Source organism: Strigops habroptila, chromosome 18 (genome assembly GCF_004027225.2).
Source record: "Strigops habroptila isolate Jane chromosome 18, bStrHab1.2.pri, whole genome shotgun sequence".
Taxonomy (NCBI): Eukaryota; Metazoa; Chordata; class Aves; order Psittaciformes; family Psittacidae; genus Strigops; species Strigops habroptila.
The window spans coordinates 4,282,338-4,298,424 of record NC_044294.2 but is presented as its reverse complement, the minus strand read 5'-3'; the positions used below and the strand labels follow the sequence as shown (position 1 = coordinate 4,298,424).

General features: G+C 56.4%; 1 protein-coding gene across 2 annotated transcripts in view; it reads right to left on the bottom strand.

The window, feature by feature from the left end:
* Positions 1 to 16,087, bottom strand: part of KIF21B (kinesin family member 21B) — a 42,709-nt gene that overhangs the window by 5,051 nt on the left and 21,571 nt on the right. Inside the window, exons 11-35 of one of the 2 annotated variants that reach the window (XR_003989648.1) lie at positions 15,417 to 15,641; positions 15,053 to 15,134; positions 14,425 to 14,542; positions 13,942 to 14,133; positions 13,118 to 13,317; positions 12,867 to 12,974; positions 12,516 to 12,584; positions 11,573 to 11,802; positions 11,022 to 11,169; positions 10,314 to 10,499; positions 9,440 to 9,541; positions 9,147 to 9,312; positions 8,534 to 8,594; positions 8,170 to 8,227; positions 7,523 to 7,728; positions 6,983 to 7,057; positions 6,711 to 6,824; positions 5,989 to 6,027; positions 4,085 to 4,221; positions 3,249 to 3,429; positions 2,826 to 2,990; positions 2,173 to 2,290; positions 1,506 to 1,676; positions 824 to 1,023; positions 139 to 400 (exon numbers count right to left, since the gene is read on the bottom strand). Coding sequence is in view for 1 of the 2 variants with exons in the window: in XM_030473378.1 (XP_030329238.1) it covers positions 824 to 1,023; positions 1,506 to 1,676; positions 2,173 to 2,290; positions 2,826 to 2,990; positions 3,249 to 3,429; positions 4,085 to 4,221; positions 5,989 to 6,027; positions 6,711 to 6,824; positions 6,983 to 7,057; positions 7,523 to 7,728; positions 8,170 to 8,227; positions 8,534 to 8,594; positions 9,147 to 9,312; positions 9,440 to 9,541; positions 10,314 to 10,499; positions 11,022 to 11,169; positions 11,573 to 11,802; positions 12,516 to 12,584; positions 12,867 to 12,974; positions 13,118 to 13,317; positions 13,942 to 14,133; positions 14,425 to 14,542; positions 15,053 to 15,134; positions 15,417 to 15,641 (3,351 nt within the window). In the remaining variant the exon portion in view is untranslated. The remainder of the gene's footprint in view (positions 1 to 138; positions 401 to 823; positions 1,024 to 1,505; positions 1,677 to 2,172; positions 2,291 to 2,825; positions 2,991 to 3,248; positions 3,430 to 4,084; positions 4,222 to 5,988; positions 6,028 to 6,710; positions 6,825 to 6,982; positions 7,058 to 7,522; positions 7,729 to 8,169; positions 8,228 to 8,533; positions 8,595 to 9,146; positions 9,313 to 9,439; positions 9,542 to 10,313; positions 10,500 to 11,021; positions 11,170 to 11,572; positions 11,803 to 12,515; positions 12,585 to 12,866; positions 12,975 to 13,117; positions 13,318 to 13,941; positions 14,134 to 14,424; positions 14,543 to 15,052; positions 15,135 to 15,416; positions 15,642 to 16,087) is intronic. The other variant, XM_030473378.1, reaches the window with a different exon arrangement.

Sequence of the window (16,087 nt, the reverse complement as noted above, 5' to 3'; positions counted from 1 at the left end):
AGTGGATGTAGGCAGTCAGCATGGAGAAAAAACAAAGCAAGGAAACCAAACTACCGCAGGGGTGTGACTGGGACAAGGGGACAAGTCTCTTCTAGCAAAGATTTATCAAGTGGGGAAAAACGCAAAATAGTTTCATACCGTGAAGAAGCAGCTCAGACCAGAGAGAAGGGAAGAAAAAGAGAGGGGGAGGGAGGAGTGAAAGCAAGCGACAGAAAGACAGAGGGAGAAAAAGATGGAGAGAAAGAGAAAAGGGAAGAAAAGACAGAAGACTGCATGAGCAAGAGAGAAAGAGCAGGAGGGTCAAGGCAGACTAGTAGCACGGCCCTTTATGGCAAGGACGCGTCGTGGAAGGCAAGGGGTGAGCCCAGGCACGTAATTCCATAACTTTACCCGGCAGTCACTGTGGCACAGATGGGAAGTGGGGAGAAGGAGAGACAGAGAGAGACAGAGAAAAAGGAAGGGAGAAAAGGGACATGGTGGAAAAGAGGATATCAGAGTCTTGCTGCCAAAGAGCTCCCCGAGAGCAGCAGAGGATGTCCAGCCCCGGGGAGAGGGAAAACCCAGGGCATCACCAGAGCATGGGAAGGGGATGGTCAGGGAATAGCTCTTGGCACTGCAGTGGGCAGGCCATGACATGGGGCAGGCTAAAGGTGGGCAAGATGAGATGGAGTGGAGGGACTAGAAAGCTGTGAGACTCCCCCTTTCCTTCCCTCCCTGCTCCCTGTCCACCCAGCACAAACCCACCCAGGCCTGGGGATGACACTTCAGCCCAGGGCTCTCCCGCCTCCCGGGGGCTCTGGGAAACAGAAAGCCCAGGGCTCACCTGGAGGCAGTGAAGATGTGCTTTGAGTTGGTGCAGATGGCGTTGATGGGGCTGTCGTGCCCCTTGATCTCCCCAACTGGGGTGAAGGTGTCCACGTTCCACACTTTGATCATGCCTCCTCGGCAAGCGCTCAGCACCATGGGGCGCCCGGGAATGAAGGCCAGGGCACACACCCAGTCTTTGTGGGCATTGGGGATTTGCTGTAGGCACAGAGCAGAGATCGTGAGTAACCTCATCTGCAGCACCACCACCAGCCTCATGCACCCAACACGGGTCAGATCCTTACTGTTGCGCCCTGGGGCTGATCTGGATTGTGGGACTAATGAAGTAAAGTTAGGAGGCCAAGAGGATGGATTCAAAAGTCAGGGTTTGTTTTCCCCCCCCACCTCCATGGGCAGGAGATAACATCTGATCTTCAGAGAGGAACACCTCACCCAGCACTGCAACTGATGCTGCAGCCTGTGTGCCAGAGGGAGCTGGCAATCCTGAGTGCCCTACAGCACAGAGCCACCCCACCCGTGCACTGCCACATTCCCAGGAATGGGAATACCCTCCCTGGTGAGCTCAGTGCAGGACACTGGCCTCAGGTCCCTGGACAAGGGTCCTGCCAGCAGCAATATTGCTCTGCCACACGTTACCCCGAGTTACCCTGAGGACCTGTACCATATGCTCCCCTCCAGACCTGGATAAGTTCCTGCTGCTCCAGATCCCACTTCTTTATGCCATTGTCCCTGGAGCCGCTGAAGAGGATGTCTCCCTGGATGGCCAGGCACTCGATGCCGTCATAGTGAGGAGGCTCAAAATTGTGAGTGGGGCCAATATTGCCCACCATGCCCTCAGCAATCTCAAATACCTGGGGGGAAGAAGAGTGGGGAAAAACCTCAGATGGCACCCAGACTGAGACTGGAAAGGGGAGTGGGTATTGGCATCCGTAGTGGGGAGGAGAATTGAGCATAACAGGGTGAGCTGCAAATCTGGGTCCGCCGTAACATGCGAGTACCAGCCACAGGAGGTACTCGCCTGAGGGAGGGGAGAGCCTGAGGGAGGACAGAAATGCAAATCCATCTCCAAAGGTGCATTTCTATTATGGACCAAGCAAAAAGCAACACTTGAGGTAAGGAGATACACAAAAATCTCCCGTGCAGAAGTGAAACCAGAATCTGGGCTCAGATTTCAGGATAGAGAGAGTTTGGGGGTTGGAGCCAGATGAACTATTCTATGATTCTATGATCTTAAGGCTCTTTCCAACCCAAATCATTCCATGATTCTATGAGAAGAGACCTTAAGGGTTAGCAACATTTGGGCTTCCCTGTGTGACACAGGGCTCTGCCCTCGGAGGAGGTGAGTACCTTGACATAGTGATCTTTGGAGCCTGTGACCACCAGGTCGTGGTTGCTCGCCGTCTGGTTTACCGTGAGGCACATCACAGGCCCAATGTGGCCACTCAGCTTCCCGATGGGCTGCAACCTGAGTTCAACGACATGGGTCAGCTAGCCCCTTCCTGGGTGCTGGAGCTCATCCAAGGGGCTCTCCCAGGAAGGGATTCCTGCAGGAGTTGTTCATTTTGGGGGGCTGTGAGCAGGGACATCCCTCTTCCTGCTGATGCCAGGAGGAAGGAGGCCTCAGAGCATGCCCAGATCTGGCTCCAGAGCCTGGGCTGCAGCAAGGAGTCAGTGCAAACCTGGCAGGGAAGGGGGCAAGGGCAAAACCAGGGTGTACTGCTGTTCATCCCACATTTCCTTCCCCTTCTCCTAAGCTCTGCCCAGCTCATGGACAAACCCCTCACCCCAAGTAGCTCCACTGCTGCTCATCACCCCTTGGGTCCCATAGGAAAGGGTCCTAAAAGTCCTTATTCCAGGCAACTTCTATTGCTAAAAAGGCTTTCCTTTTCCCTAGGGGAGTTACTTCAGGCCCTTCTGAGCAGACAGTGTCCACTGTAAGTGTCCACTATGGATAGACAGTGTCCACTCCATAAGCTGTCCTGCCCACCCCAGCACCTCACCTGCTCAGCTCCCAGATGCGGACGGAGTTCCCAGTGGCAGCATAGAGCATGGTGCCAGTGGGGTTCAGAGCAATCTGGTTGATCTGGTGCTCCCCCTGCACACTGGTGACCATGCGGGTGCTGGTCCCAGCACAGGCATCCCCAGAGATCACCTGTCCAGAAGATCTAATGGAGACAGAGGTCAAGCAGGGAGGATGAGTGGAGACCAGAGACACTGAGGCCCCACTGAGGAACCACATGGGTCCCCTCACCCCAAGCTTTCTCTCAGCCTCCCGGTTCCTTAAGGATGCAGCGCTGGCACTAAGGCAGCTGGTATTTGGCCCTGTCCCCAGCCCCAGTAGGTCCTGGCACTGGCTTCTGCAAAGCCAGAGATGCCCAGAGAAGCCCATGGTCCCCCCCAAGCTTCTCCCATCTGCCACATACGTGAGGGTGCGGATGCAGCGGGCTGAGTCCCGGATGTCCCACACTTTGATGTATGATGTAGACACAGTGAACACCAGCCCTGTGTGGCTGCAGTACTTGATGGAAACCACGTTGTTTGGGTGACCCTTGAGGGAAGCAATTTCTTGGCCCGTTACCAGGTTCCACATTTTGCAGCTTCGGTCTGTGGGAGGAAGAACATGCCCAGGAGTGTCAGGATGGTGGGAAATCTCCCTCCAAGGCCATGGTGACTTGAGGGCAATACCTTGAGGGCAATACTCTGAGCATCACCTCCCCACACCCGCGGGGTCAGAGGAAAGGAGCCAGCCAAAGCACTGGGGCAGGGTATGGCAAGGCTCAATGCTGAGGACAGACAAGAAGCCCAGGAGGAATCATCCCCATGGTGCTCAGCACTTCACATAGAATCCTAGAATCAACCAGGTTGGAAAAGACCTTTAAGATCATCAAATCCAACCATTCCCCAGCACTGCCAAGGCCACCACTAACCCATGGCACTGAGGCCGCGGCTACACGGGGTGTGAACACTTGCAGGGCCGGCGACTCCAGCACTGCCCTGGGCAGCCTGTTCCAATGCCTGAGCACCCTTTGGGGAAGGAATTGTTCCTCAGCTCCATCTAACCCTCCCCTGGTGCAGCTTGAGGTCTTTTCCTCTTGTCCTGTCACTTGTTCCTTGGGAGCATGGAACAAGAGACTAGCTACCTCCTGGCTCCATCCTCCTGTCAGATAGTTGAAGAGAGTGATGATCCCCCATGCTGACCTGCAGCTCCCACAATATCTGCAGGCCAGCAACCCCCATGTCCTCACTGTCCATCACGCACCTTTGGACCCAGTGAATAGCAGCTCATCAGTGGCATCCAGGCAGAGCACAGGCTTGGTGTGTCCTTCTGCCATGGAGACGCATTGTAGCGGGGCTGTCCGGGCATTCTTGGTGCCACCCACCGGGTTAATGACACCCCTTGCATGGGAAAGAAAGAAAGAACAAGCATGGCGGGGTGTGTGTGGAAGGCACCACACTACATACACAGTCCTGGGTACATGGGAGAACAAGAGCTGCCTCACACCAAGCATCTTCCACCACCTGGCAGTGCTATGGGCCCCTCCATCTGAACTCAGCACATCTGAGCAATGGTCTTCATGGACACCCTGGGAATCTCCCCAGAAGCAGCCCCTGTCCCATCAATACACACTGGGAAAGTGGGAGCTGCCCAGCGGCCTCTGCTCTCCTGATGAACCTCTCATGCCTGGCCAGCACAGACCCAAGGAGCCAGGAGAGCCAGTTTGTCCTTGGGACAAACTGCACCTTCTCCAGCCTGAAGCTCTGCTGGGATAAATGTTTCAGGGTATCAATCCCCAGCATCTAGCTCCTTGCAGGGTGTCAGGCTGAGGCTGGTGACATTTGGAGACAGGGCCACTGTTCCTTATGTAAGGGTACAGAGGACAGCACAGGTATTTACACCCAGCATCCCTGTTACTGTGGAAACCTGCAGCCACCACTGACTCTGGGCTGGAGAGGACCTATCGCTGCCAAACCTTCCTCCAAGGGACACTTGCTGCCTGTCCCTCTCAACACAGCATCACCTCCACTTTGGCAGTGCTCAGGGTGCTGAGAACCAACAGCCCTACCCTTCAGACTCTTCCAGACTCTAGTGTGCATGGCCACCACCACTAGCTCTTCCCAGCTGGTGTCCCAAAACAGCCTGGGGTTGTGCTTGTCTCTTCTTATAGGCAGGGAAACTGAGGCACGGGGCTGGAGAAGGCCAGACCCAAGGCCACAAAAGGTTTACATTAATCATTAGGACAAACAGGCTCATTCATTTGGGTTTGGAAATCACATGCATGTCACCTCAGTTAGCAGCTGCACTTCCAAGCTCAAATGAAACAGCCCTGTCCTGACCTCTAGTGTTTCCTCCAGTCGAGGTGATACTGAATCCAAATGGAATCCTGGTTCCCAGAGTGAGATGTTATTGATGGGACTTTGTGTTGCTACCTGACTGCAAACCACCCGAAGTGACACAGCACAGACTCATCTGGTGCCAACTCCCCAGGGAACCCACGGCATGGGCAATGTGAGAGGACATCTGGGTGCTGGAGGGCTGATGCTCCTAAAAGTTGCAGGAAAGGTGGGTGGGAAACCTCCATAGGCAGGAGGGTGCAGTGGGACCAGGAGCACCTGAATGCCCAGGCTGACCTCTGCGCCACAATTTGACTTGGTTTCTCTGGGAAGGAGATCTACCTACCCACAACCCAGCATGAGGGAAGCACAACCAGGTACAGGGAGCACCTGGAGATATCTGCCTGGAAGAATCTTGGAAAAAGGACACACTAGGAGCTCCCAGCATTGCTTCCCCTTTCTCCAGCATCACACCATCCTGCTGGAGAGCTGGGGAACAGGATGGGACGTTGTGGCATCATGCTGACAAGAACCCATCAGAGAGAGAGGACAACATGCTGCCGCCCCAAACCATCCAGTGCCTGTAGGTGAGACCAGCACCACGTTTCCAAGGGCTTATCAAAGCAGGAATGATTCAAACTCACCACCGAGGGGACGGCATCAAGACACTAGAGGTGGCATGCCAAGAGGGGCTAGCACACACAGGACGGGAGGTGGGGGAGAGCAGCAAGGTGCAGGTGAAGCATGCAGGGATGAGGGAGAGCAGGCTCGTGAGACAGAGAGAAGGAGGAGAAGAGAAGGAAGGGATAATAAATAGAAAGTTGTCTATACCTCAGCACCTCCGAGACAGAGGAATCGCTGTCATCAGACCTAGGGGCAGAAAATTAGCAGGATTATGGGAGAGAAAACCCAGATAAGAAGTGGTAGCTGAGGAGTCAGAGGTGGAGGATTGTTATTGCATCCAAGCCAGTGTAGGAGAGAAAGGAGGGGGGGGGAAAAGAGGGAAGAGAAGCACATGTGGAGAACGAGGGGAGAGAGCAGAGGAGCAGGAGGGCATATGAGGATCAGACAGCAGGTCTCCATCAGGGAACATCAGCGGTTCTAGAAATGCTCCAAGTCGAGGGCAGGTCCCCAGTCTGCTGCAGGGGAAAGCTGGAGCAGCATTTTTGGGTTGGTGCCTGTCCACCAGCTTCCTGCAAGCCCCCATCCCACCTCACACCATCCTGCTCCATAGCCTTTCCCAGTGGTCCAAGTGTGATACTGCCCTGTCTCCAAGTAGGGTATAGGCAGAGGCCATGGCTGCAAGCTCCTGCAAGCAGGCAGCTCGGAGGAGACACATAGCAGGCAGGACAGGGCAAGGGTCCAGCATGGCCCTTGCAGAGCATCTGCTCCCTCGTGGAGAGGAGCAGGGCATGAAAATGGAGTCAGAAGGTTGGGCTGGAGCTGACCCAGATCCTGTGCTCCTATACCCCACTGCAGGACCTAACACATGCTCTTCGCTGTTGTGGAATGGGTCCCCTGCACTCAGATGCTCCCACCCCACCAGGACTTACTTGTCCAAGGCAGACCCTTGGCTCTGGTTGCTCGTGAGACGAGAGAAGACATTGCGGTCGTTGCGTGGACGGGTGGGTGGGGATGAGGGAGGCGTGAAGCCAACGTCTGGAGGCCTGAGCCAGGAAGGATCAGAGGGATACATCACTTGGGAACTGCTTACTGGCAACTGCCTAGCACAGCAAGGGCTGGTCCAGCCAGCATCTTTCCTCACTTGTCTGGGCCATCCAGCCTCTCCATGACCATGCTGCTGTTTCCCAGCTTCCAAGCTCACCTGGCAGGTTGGCCACGGTCGTAGGATTTCCTCCTGGTCAGAGGTGAAGTGTCCGAGCCACGAGACTGCCTGGGACTAAAGCGAGTGAAAGAGAGCAGAGTGGGTGCCTGCTGCCCCTGCTGGGTTCCCTCCATGCTGAACACCAATGGCCTTTCCCAGCAGAGCAAATGGAGAAGCTGGGCTGCTCTACAGTCACAATCACGAGATCAGAGATGCCTCAAGTCACTCCGTGAGCACAGAGGCTTTTGGTAATCCAAGAAGCCTTTAAGAAGGCTGATAACCCAGAGCAGTGAGTTGGAGACCTTCCCCCCTCTTTCTCTCCTCCTGGAGTACCCTCCTCTCCATCTGCAGAGGATACCAGCATACTCCTAGATACTTTCCAAGTCCTGCTGCAGAAATGCCCCACTGCTTGCTGCAGACATATCTAGATAGATGCAGGATTGGGCTCACCCTCACCTCTCTGCAACTCCACAGCCAGGACACAGCTTCCCACCCTCCATGAGCCTTCCACTGCCCAGAGACCCACCACCCCATGCTCACAAGGTGCTTCCTCGCGTGGGCAGGCTGATGGTGCGCGACACTTTCTCCTTGTAATAGGGGTCTCTGACGGAGAAGCTGATCCCATCCTCTTTGATCTCCATAAGGGATGCCAAGGACTTGGTGATGTTCTTGGTGGAGACATCCAGCGTGGGTCCTAGACACTCAGCTGACACTGCTTTCATCTGCCCTGAGAGCTTGGGCTCTCCCTAGAGCAGACACAGGGCTCAGTCACAGGCAGCATGGGGAAGGACAGCAGGAACAGCCAGAGAGTTGTAGGGTGGAAGAGCTCATGCTCTCTGGCCACAGGAGATGGAGTTCCTCCTGCGTCATGCTGGGATGCCCAGCACAGTGCTGGCTTTCCATACTCTAAGCCTGTGCAGAACCACTGGTGCTCTCTTCCACCTTTGCCCACATAGATGCAGCACTGCACAGGGACTTCCTTGGTGGCTGATGTGGTGGATGTTTCCCAAGCCTCTGGTGCTTCAGAGGACCATGGCACCCCCTTCCCTAGAGCTGAACCCACCCAGAGACCAGCCTTATGCCAAGGGTCAGACTACAGAGCAGAGGGCTAGACCGCCACTGAACAGCATGCCCCTTCATCCCTCCTCCCATTCCCTGTGATGGGGCGCACAGAAAGACCAGCTAACCTTGAACTTGAAGTCATCCTGGCTTGCTGAGCCCTTCATGGTGAAAGACTGGGAGATGCTACAAGGAGAAGGGAACAAAGGTGGATCTTCAGTGCCAAACTCCTTCCAGAGAGCTGGTTGCCACTGGCACACCAGACTCCTTGAGTCACCCCCTCCTCCTCAGCACCCTTTCTCCAAGGGATGACCTAGTTTTTGCTCTCTGTAGGTGTCTAAAGGACATCTCTGCTCCCCTCCCCAAGGGCTGGGCACAATAGGTGGGGCTTTGTTCATCCATGTCCACCTGCAAGGTCCCATGGGTGGCACCACACATCCTACCCCACCCCCCGCCTCCTCCAGCTCAGGCAGGGCCGGGCTGGGTCCTCACCTCCCATCTGAAGCCAGGCTGAACTCCGAGACCTCCTCATCGGTGCTGGTGTAGCCATTCTCTGTGCAGGAAGGAGACAGCACATCAGCAGAGCAGAGGGGACCCCATTGTGTCCAGTACCATCTGAGCTGTGCAGCGTAGGGGGCAGCGCAGGCAGTTGTGAGGGGGACACGGGGACCTGGTCCTCATCCCTGTTGTGTGGTGACCGGCACACACATCCCTGCCCAGCATCACCCTCAGGGCAACCCTGGGCATGCTGGTCACAGCCATGGCACCTCCAAGTGCTTCTTGGGGGACCACCATGGTTGGGCAACTCTCCCCACAGGCAGCATGCCTGGCCCCAGGATCCCAGAATCATTCGGGTTGGAAGGGACCTTTGGAGATCATCCAGTGCAACTCCCTGCCAAGGCAAGGCCACCCAGAGCAGCTCACACAGGAATGTGTCTATGGTGGGTTTGAATGTCTCCAGAGAGGGAGACTACACAACCCCCCTGGTAGCCTGTCCCAGTGCTCTGCCACCCTCAACGGGAAGAAGTTCTTCCTCATGTTGAGGTAGAACCTCTTGTGGTTTAGTTTATGGCCACAAACTGGATGCACCAGCCCCGAGTCCCACCTTGCTGGACGTTGTGGATCAGGGCCTGCAGCTCGGGGTGCGACTCAGCCTTCTCCCGCAGTGCGTCCAGGATGGCGTGGTTCTGCGAGGAGCCTGCCATGTCTGTCTGCCGCAGGCGCCCCTCCAGCAGGCGGATCTGGGCATCCTTCTGTGCTACCTGCAGCCCCTAGGGAAGGATGGCCACGGGGGGCCCCAGGTGGGTGCCTTGGATCCCCACCAGCAAGTCCCTACCCTGGCAACCTGCCCCCCTTCCCCAGCCATGAGAAATCCCATCACACATCCTGGCACCACACCTTGTCTATGGAGGCCTTCAGGAAGTTGTCCAGCAGGAGCCGGGCTTCGGCCAGGGAGCACGAACTGATCACCACCGAGGTGTCTGTGGAGTCCAGCTCCTCCTGAAACAGGAGGAATGGGCACGGGATGCAGCGGGGGAGCTTTGCCCCTGGATGTGGCACAGGCAGAACAGGCTCCATGGCCAGCACAGCACCTCCACCAGCACTGCCCAGTCCCAACCTTCTCATTCTGCCCAAGTGGCTACTGGGGAGATCTGGCCAATGCAACCTGAAGGGCTTCTGTGTTGTTACAGAAATCCTGGTGCAAACACTTCATTAGACATTAATCTGCAGACACAAGCAGATAAAGTCACCAACCCAAAGGCCAGTGTGAATTAATAACATCCCCTTCTGCCCTGTCAATCCAGGTGACAGCTGGGGACAAGCCAGGGCCAGCACACAGCCTCCAGTCCTGGCTGCAGGCACTAGAGGGGAGCCGGGAGCTGCACAGCATCCCTGCAGCATGCCCAGTGTCCAGACTGGATATGATACCTGCGGGGTTTTGACTGGGAAACAAGAGAATCTTCCTCGGGATGTTTCCAAGCAAAACATCCATGGAGACAAGTGACCACCAGCCCCTCAGAGGCAGGACAGGGACTGCAGCTTCCCTATAATCCGTGGGGCACTGGCAGCCTGCCCATGGACATGGAAGGAACTGGCAGCGCTCCCCTCCACAATTAACCACCTAATGAGAAGAGACTGTGGAGATGCAGCCCCACCGAGTGTGTGACATGGCTCTGGAGGACACCCAGCCTAGCTCTTCCCAGTGACACCCTCACTTCCCAGTGATGCTCCTGCTCTCTCTGTTCCAGTCCAGCCCAGTCCAACCACCCACCTTGGTCTCCTCGATCTGCATGATGGTGGCCTGGCAGTCAGAAATGCTGTCGTTGATGTAGTCAATGTTGGCCCCCAGCACCTCGATCTCCTCGTTCAGCTCCTGCAGCCCCTTGGGGTTCTCTGCCTGCAGTTTTGACCTCTTGCCCAGCAATGCTTCCTGCAGCAGGGCCAGCTCCTCGCGTTTCTGAGGGAAAAGGGAGCAGGATCAGCACTGTCAGCATGGCTGTGCCCCTGCCCTGCACCCACCACCCAGCCGTCTCTGTCCACAGCACCATGGTGAAGGGCCTGGAGCACACGTCTGATAAGGAATGTCTGAGGGAGCTGGGGGGGTTTAGTCTGGAGAAGAGAAGGCTCAGGGGGGACCTTATCGCTCTCTACAACTGCCTGACAGGAGGTTGCAGTGAGGTGGGGTCTGTGTCTTCTCCCAAGTAACAAGTAATAGGACAAGAGGAAATGGCCTCAAGCTGCCCCAGGGGAGGTTTAGGTTGGAGATTAGGAACAATTCCTTCCCCAAAGGGTGCTCAGGCATTGGAACAGGCTGCCCAGGGCAGTGCTGGAGTCACCGTCCCTGCAAGTGTTCACACCCCGTGTAGCTGCGGCCTCAGTGCCATGGGTTAGTGGTGGCCTTGGCAGTGCTGGGAATGGTTGGACTTGATGAGCTTAAAGGTCTTTTCCAACCTGGTTGATTCTATGGTTCTATGGTCACCTTGATGAGCCGCTCCATGTCAGCCTCCAGGTTAACGATGGTCATTCTCTGCATGACAATGTCGAAGATGCGCCGCTCCAGTGACTGCCACTTGAGGCGAGCGGCTTTGCTGAAAGTCTGGCTCGCCCCCTTCTTGGGGAACTTCTTCCTACAGCCAAAGGGGAGAAGAGACACATGGGCCACTGGCTGCACCATGCCTGGAAAGCCATGCTTGCCCCAAAAGAATGCCCCAGTTGGGCTCTGGCTGGCCAGGAGCAGAGGAGGATCTGCATTGTTTCTAGATTGCCCAACTTTTCAATTGCCCCTTAGCAAAGAAAGGAACAAGAGCTGAGCCCAGCAGGGTTTGTGTCATGACGTTTAACGCTCATGGAAGGCCAGCTCTGGTCTTAAGCCCAAGGGACAGTCGGACACATGCTGCCAGTACAGCCTCTCACTGGGTCAATGGTTTAACACCAACAAGAGGCTGGCCTTCAACCTCCATCACCAGCCAAAAGCCAGGCACAGGAGTCCTGGGATGCACCATCACCTACTCCCACAGCCCCTGTCCTGACCTGGCAGGCCGAGCCCCGTTCATGGGGGATGAGGGGTCTCCCAGGAAGTTGTTGATTTTCCTGTTCCACTGGCGCACAATGCTGGAGACAGAGCGAGCGCCGGACTCGGGCTCGGAGGACGTGGTGCTGGCCGAGACCTCGGCGCCTGAGTCTAGCATTGCCGGCTTCTGGCTCGTCCTGCCTGCCACCCGGTCCGACATGGGCTTAGCGAGGCGGCGCAGTGCCGAGACCTGCCCAGGGTGGAGGAGAAGGTGTCAGATGGGCATCACCACCTCAAGCTCTTGTCATCACCCCCAGGTTCCCATAGACAAAGAGCGGCAGCTCTGGAGACTTAAAGCCCTGGCGCTGTCAGTGCTTCATGGATGTCCCCCTTCTGCCTCATAGACCATCCCCTGCTGCCTGCAACCATCTCCCACCTGGTTACACTGAATCCTGGAATCCTTAGGGTTGGAAGGGACCTCTGGAGATAATCCAGTCCAACCCCCGCCAAGACGTGGCCACCCAGAGCAGCTCACACAGGAACGTGTCCAGATGGGTTTGAATGTCTCCAGAGAGGGAGACTCCACAACCCCCCTGGGCAGCCTGTCCCAGTGCTCTGCCACCCTCAACGGGAAGAAGTTCTTCCTCGTGTTGAGGTGAAACCTCTTGTGGTTTAGTTCACAGCCATTGCTCGTCATCCTGTCACTGGGCATCCCTGAAAAGAGTCTGGCAACATCCTCCTGGCACCCACCTTTGGGAGATTGATCTACATTGATGGGATCCCCTCTCAGTCTGCTCTAGAAGACCTCGCTCCTCACCCAGGAGCCATAAAAATCCTCCCACTCTTTTGAGAAACCTGCTCCCAGAGCTGGCACTGACTGAAGGACAGGGTGTCTCTAAGCCAAGCACTGCAGTCAGGACCCCCATGAGGTCTACATGGAGGCAAACCCATCCCTCTCCTCACCTCCTGAGTTTTCCTCCGCAGCACTATTTCCTGCTGCCGCTTCTGAGACTCCAGAGCCCGGATCTGAAACTGCAGGAGAGACACACACACCCCTGGGGTCCTGCCCAGACACCCCAGTGATGGCCATAGTCGTGGGACTCCTAACACCAAAACTTGGGGCAGTTATTTTGGCACAAACAGCCTCACTCTTGATTTTAAAGTGAGCAGGTTTCCAGCCTCAAGGCTGGCCCTAATGGCACATCATCCCCCAGCATCTCCCACAACCACACCAAGAGCTGTGGGAAGCCCTTGGGAGCCATTCAGCCAGTTCCCGCCACTCTGGGGGACCACCTGCAGGTGCTGGGCTCTCACCTCCTGCCGCCGCTGCTCCTTCTTGAGCTGCGCTATCTCCCGATTCCTCTTTGTCTCTGCCAGCCGCCTCCGCTGCTGCTCCTCCCGCATCTGCTTCATCAGTGCCACCTGCAATGGGATTGTGGCACCATGTGTTGGATCAGGCACCCAATTGTCCCAAGGCATCCATCCAACCAGATAGATGTCCTGAAGTTGCCACCAGGACAGGAGTGGAAAACATCGCTTGTGAGCAGGGAGACTTGACCAGGTACCTTTGCCTTCTTCATCTCGGCCACCTCTGCCTGCAGCTTCCTCAGCTCCCGCTCGTAGCGGGACTGGTTCTTGAGCAGGCGAGCGTGCTCCTTCTGGGCTGCCTGGAGCTTCTGCAGGTCCCGGTTCATCTCCTTCAGCCGCTTCTCATAGTCTGCTTTGATCTTGTTGGCTTTCTCCTCTGTGTAGCATTCCATAGTACCTAGAGGAGCGAGGAGAGAGCTTGTGATAGCCACACACCCTGGGCTCCTTCTGCACCGGAGGGACGGTGCACTGCTCCCTCCACATCCCTCTGCTCTGGTGCCACCACAGGCTGGGGTCTGTCTGGGGGCACCCGCTGGAAGAGCTGGGTTAGGGTTCAGCACAGGTTAGTGACAGTGGGTTACAGCACAACCACTAGGCTGAGAGGAGCTGCAGACCTCGACCTCGACATGGGTGATCCCGCCCTGCTGAGCCTAGAGATTAGCTACACCACCAGGTCTTTGGGGTCTTCATGTGTTCCTCAGCACCTCATCTTCCCCAAGTGTTCCCATATGTCATGAAGCGGTGTTCAAGGCTAGAAGAGGCTTTGCTTTGCCATCCTTTCCAGCCACCTCTCCACCACCAATGGGGTCAGGAGCATTTGAGCTCACCAGTCCCCCTCCCATGGCAAGACAAGCAGGGTCTTGGGGGTCCCATGGGCTCAAGCAAAGGCAAAGGGATAGCAAAGCTGTACCAGACCCAGCAGTGCATGCGGGGGGTGGATGCTTTGGCTCTGAGTCAGCTGGGTAGGAGCAGGGGCTGGGGCCCGACACTACAGGGAGGGGATTCCACAGGCGTTTCTCACTGAGATTCTGCAGGACCCGGTCCCGCTCCAGCTGTGTGTCCCGAATCTTGTTCTGCAGCAGGATCAGCTTCTCCTCGTACTGGTGCTTGAGGGTCTGCAGGCGCCGCTGGCTGTTCTCCAGCTCATCGATCAGCTTCTGTTTGATCTCTATCTCACAAGTCAGATCTGCCAGGTCAGCCTGGAAGTTCACGGCTGGAGACCAGAGGGGAACAGTCAGGCTGGGAGGGATGGGGCAGCATTGCTCCCATGGCCCCACTGAGCCACAGCACACAGAGAGGGCAGAGGGAGCCCATAGGAACCCGCACTGCTAGGGAGCAGCAGCACCCCAGAGAGTGTTGGAGACTCCTTGCAACAACCCTGGTGCTTTCTAATCCCCTCAGAGAGGTGGCTGGACTCTCCCTTCCCAGGACCAGAGCTCAGTGCTAGGAGACACCGGCAAATGCACCCCATACCCTGGGCTGCATGCGTGGCTCTGCACTTTACCCTTCTCCTCTGCATCCGAGTCTGAGTCCACCAGGCTCTCTTCACTGCCCGAATCCTCATCTTCATCTTCACGTCCATCCTCTTCCTCACAGCCACTCTCGTCCTGCTCCTCTTCCTCCTGAGGGATGAGTGCTTAACCTCAGCTTGCAGAACAGCTTTGCCCTTCTCTCTGCAGCTCTTCCCTCTTCCAAACCTGAGCTCACCCCACGCTGATGGGCTGCAGCCCACACAGCAGGACTCAGCCTCCCACACGGGATGCCCAGAGGCTGCAGCACCATTTCTGGACACCCAGCATCCACAGCTGAAGAAAGCAGTTCTGTGCCCCATTCATCCTTGCATCCATCTCCTCCCAGCAGAGTAACACTGCATCACTGAGCCCCAATTTGCCTACACATATTGAAACCAAGCCCCAGAAGACTATGAAATTGTAGAAGAAGAGAGCTTCTCGCTCCATAGAAGGGCTGGCTGGGGAGCAACCAGCTCCCCCATGCTCCAGCACTGAACCTCATCTCCACAATCCCTCTAGCCTGCTTGCAGGATCAGGCTAGGCTTGGTCTCTCTTCCACATGGGGCAATGACAATGTTCCTCAACCAATGTCCCCTTGCTAAGAGCATGAAGCACACTCACCTCTTCCACCTCATTCTCATCCGTCTCCTCCTCATTGTCTTGCTGCAGTTTCTGCCTTTTCTTAAATGCTTCCTTCTCTGGGCTAGGGGAAAGCAGAGGGGTGCTGGTGAATGCCAGTGTCAGGGAGCCTGGGGACAGGTCCTGCTGGGGGCCCCCCCAGTCTCCTGGTTTTGGACCTTTTGGACAAAACAGCCTCCAGGATAGTGTGGAGGGTGATGAGGAGATCAAGGCAGTGCTGAGAGGGGAACCTGGGCTCTGTCTCAGTGCTCTGGCTTCCACACAGATGAGGGCAGCAGTATCCCTGACCTGACCAGGACTGACATGGACATCCCCCTTCCCAACACCCCACAGCAGATGCCTTCACCTCTTCCTCCGCTGCCTCCTCTCTTTCTTCTTGAGGCGCTCCAGGTCCTGCTTTGCCCGTCGCAGGACATCGGAGGCCTCCGTGTCCACCGGTGCAGCGGGGCTGCACAGCCCAGCCAAGTTGGAGCCTGGGGATGAGCCCATGGAATAAGGGGGCCGGGCAGAGGCACGCGAGAGGCTGCGACGCAGAGACTCGTTCATGGACTCGCTCTCCAGGAGCTTCGTCCTAGGGAGTGAAGACAGCACATGGTCAGAGACAACCCACTGCCCCTACAGTAGAGGATCTTGCCTGCTTGTAGGATAGTGTGAGCCAGGGACAGTCATTCCCATTTATGTTGGGTCAGAATGCTGCAAGACAGGGGCCCAGGATCATGCAAGAGACTGGGATGGACCCAGCTTTGGGGGGCCAGCAGTTCCTGGGAGACACCAGGCATTTCTATACCAGGATCTCCACCTCCATTAATGGCCACACAAAGGATGACAATGGCCAAAGCAGTGCCTGGGACTCCTACAGCCCCAGTGTAGCAGCAGTGTAGGCAGTTGCTACTCCAGCAAGGCTTGTCACTCACCCCAGTGATGCTTCAGGTATGCAGCTCTAAGCCACATCAGGGCTCAGACCCCACCACAGCTCCTGCTGAGCCCAGGGACCCTGGGGACCCACAGCACCCATGC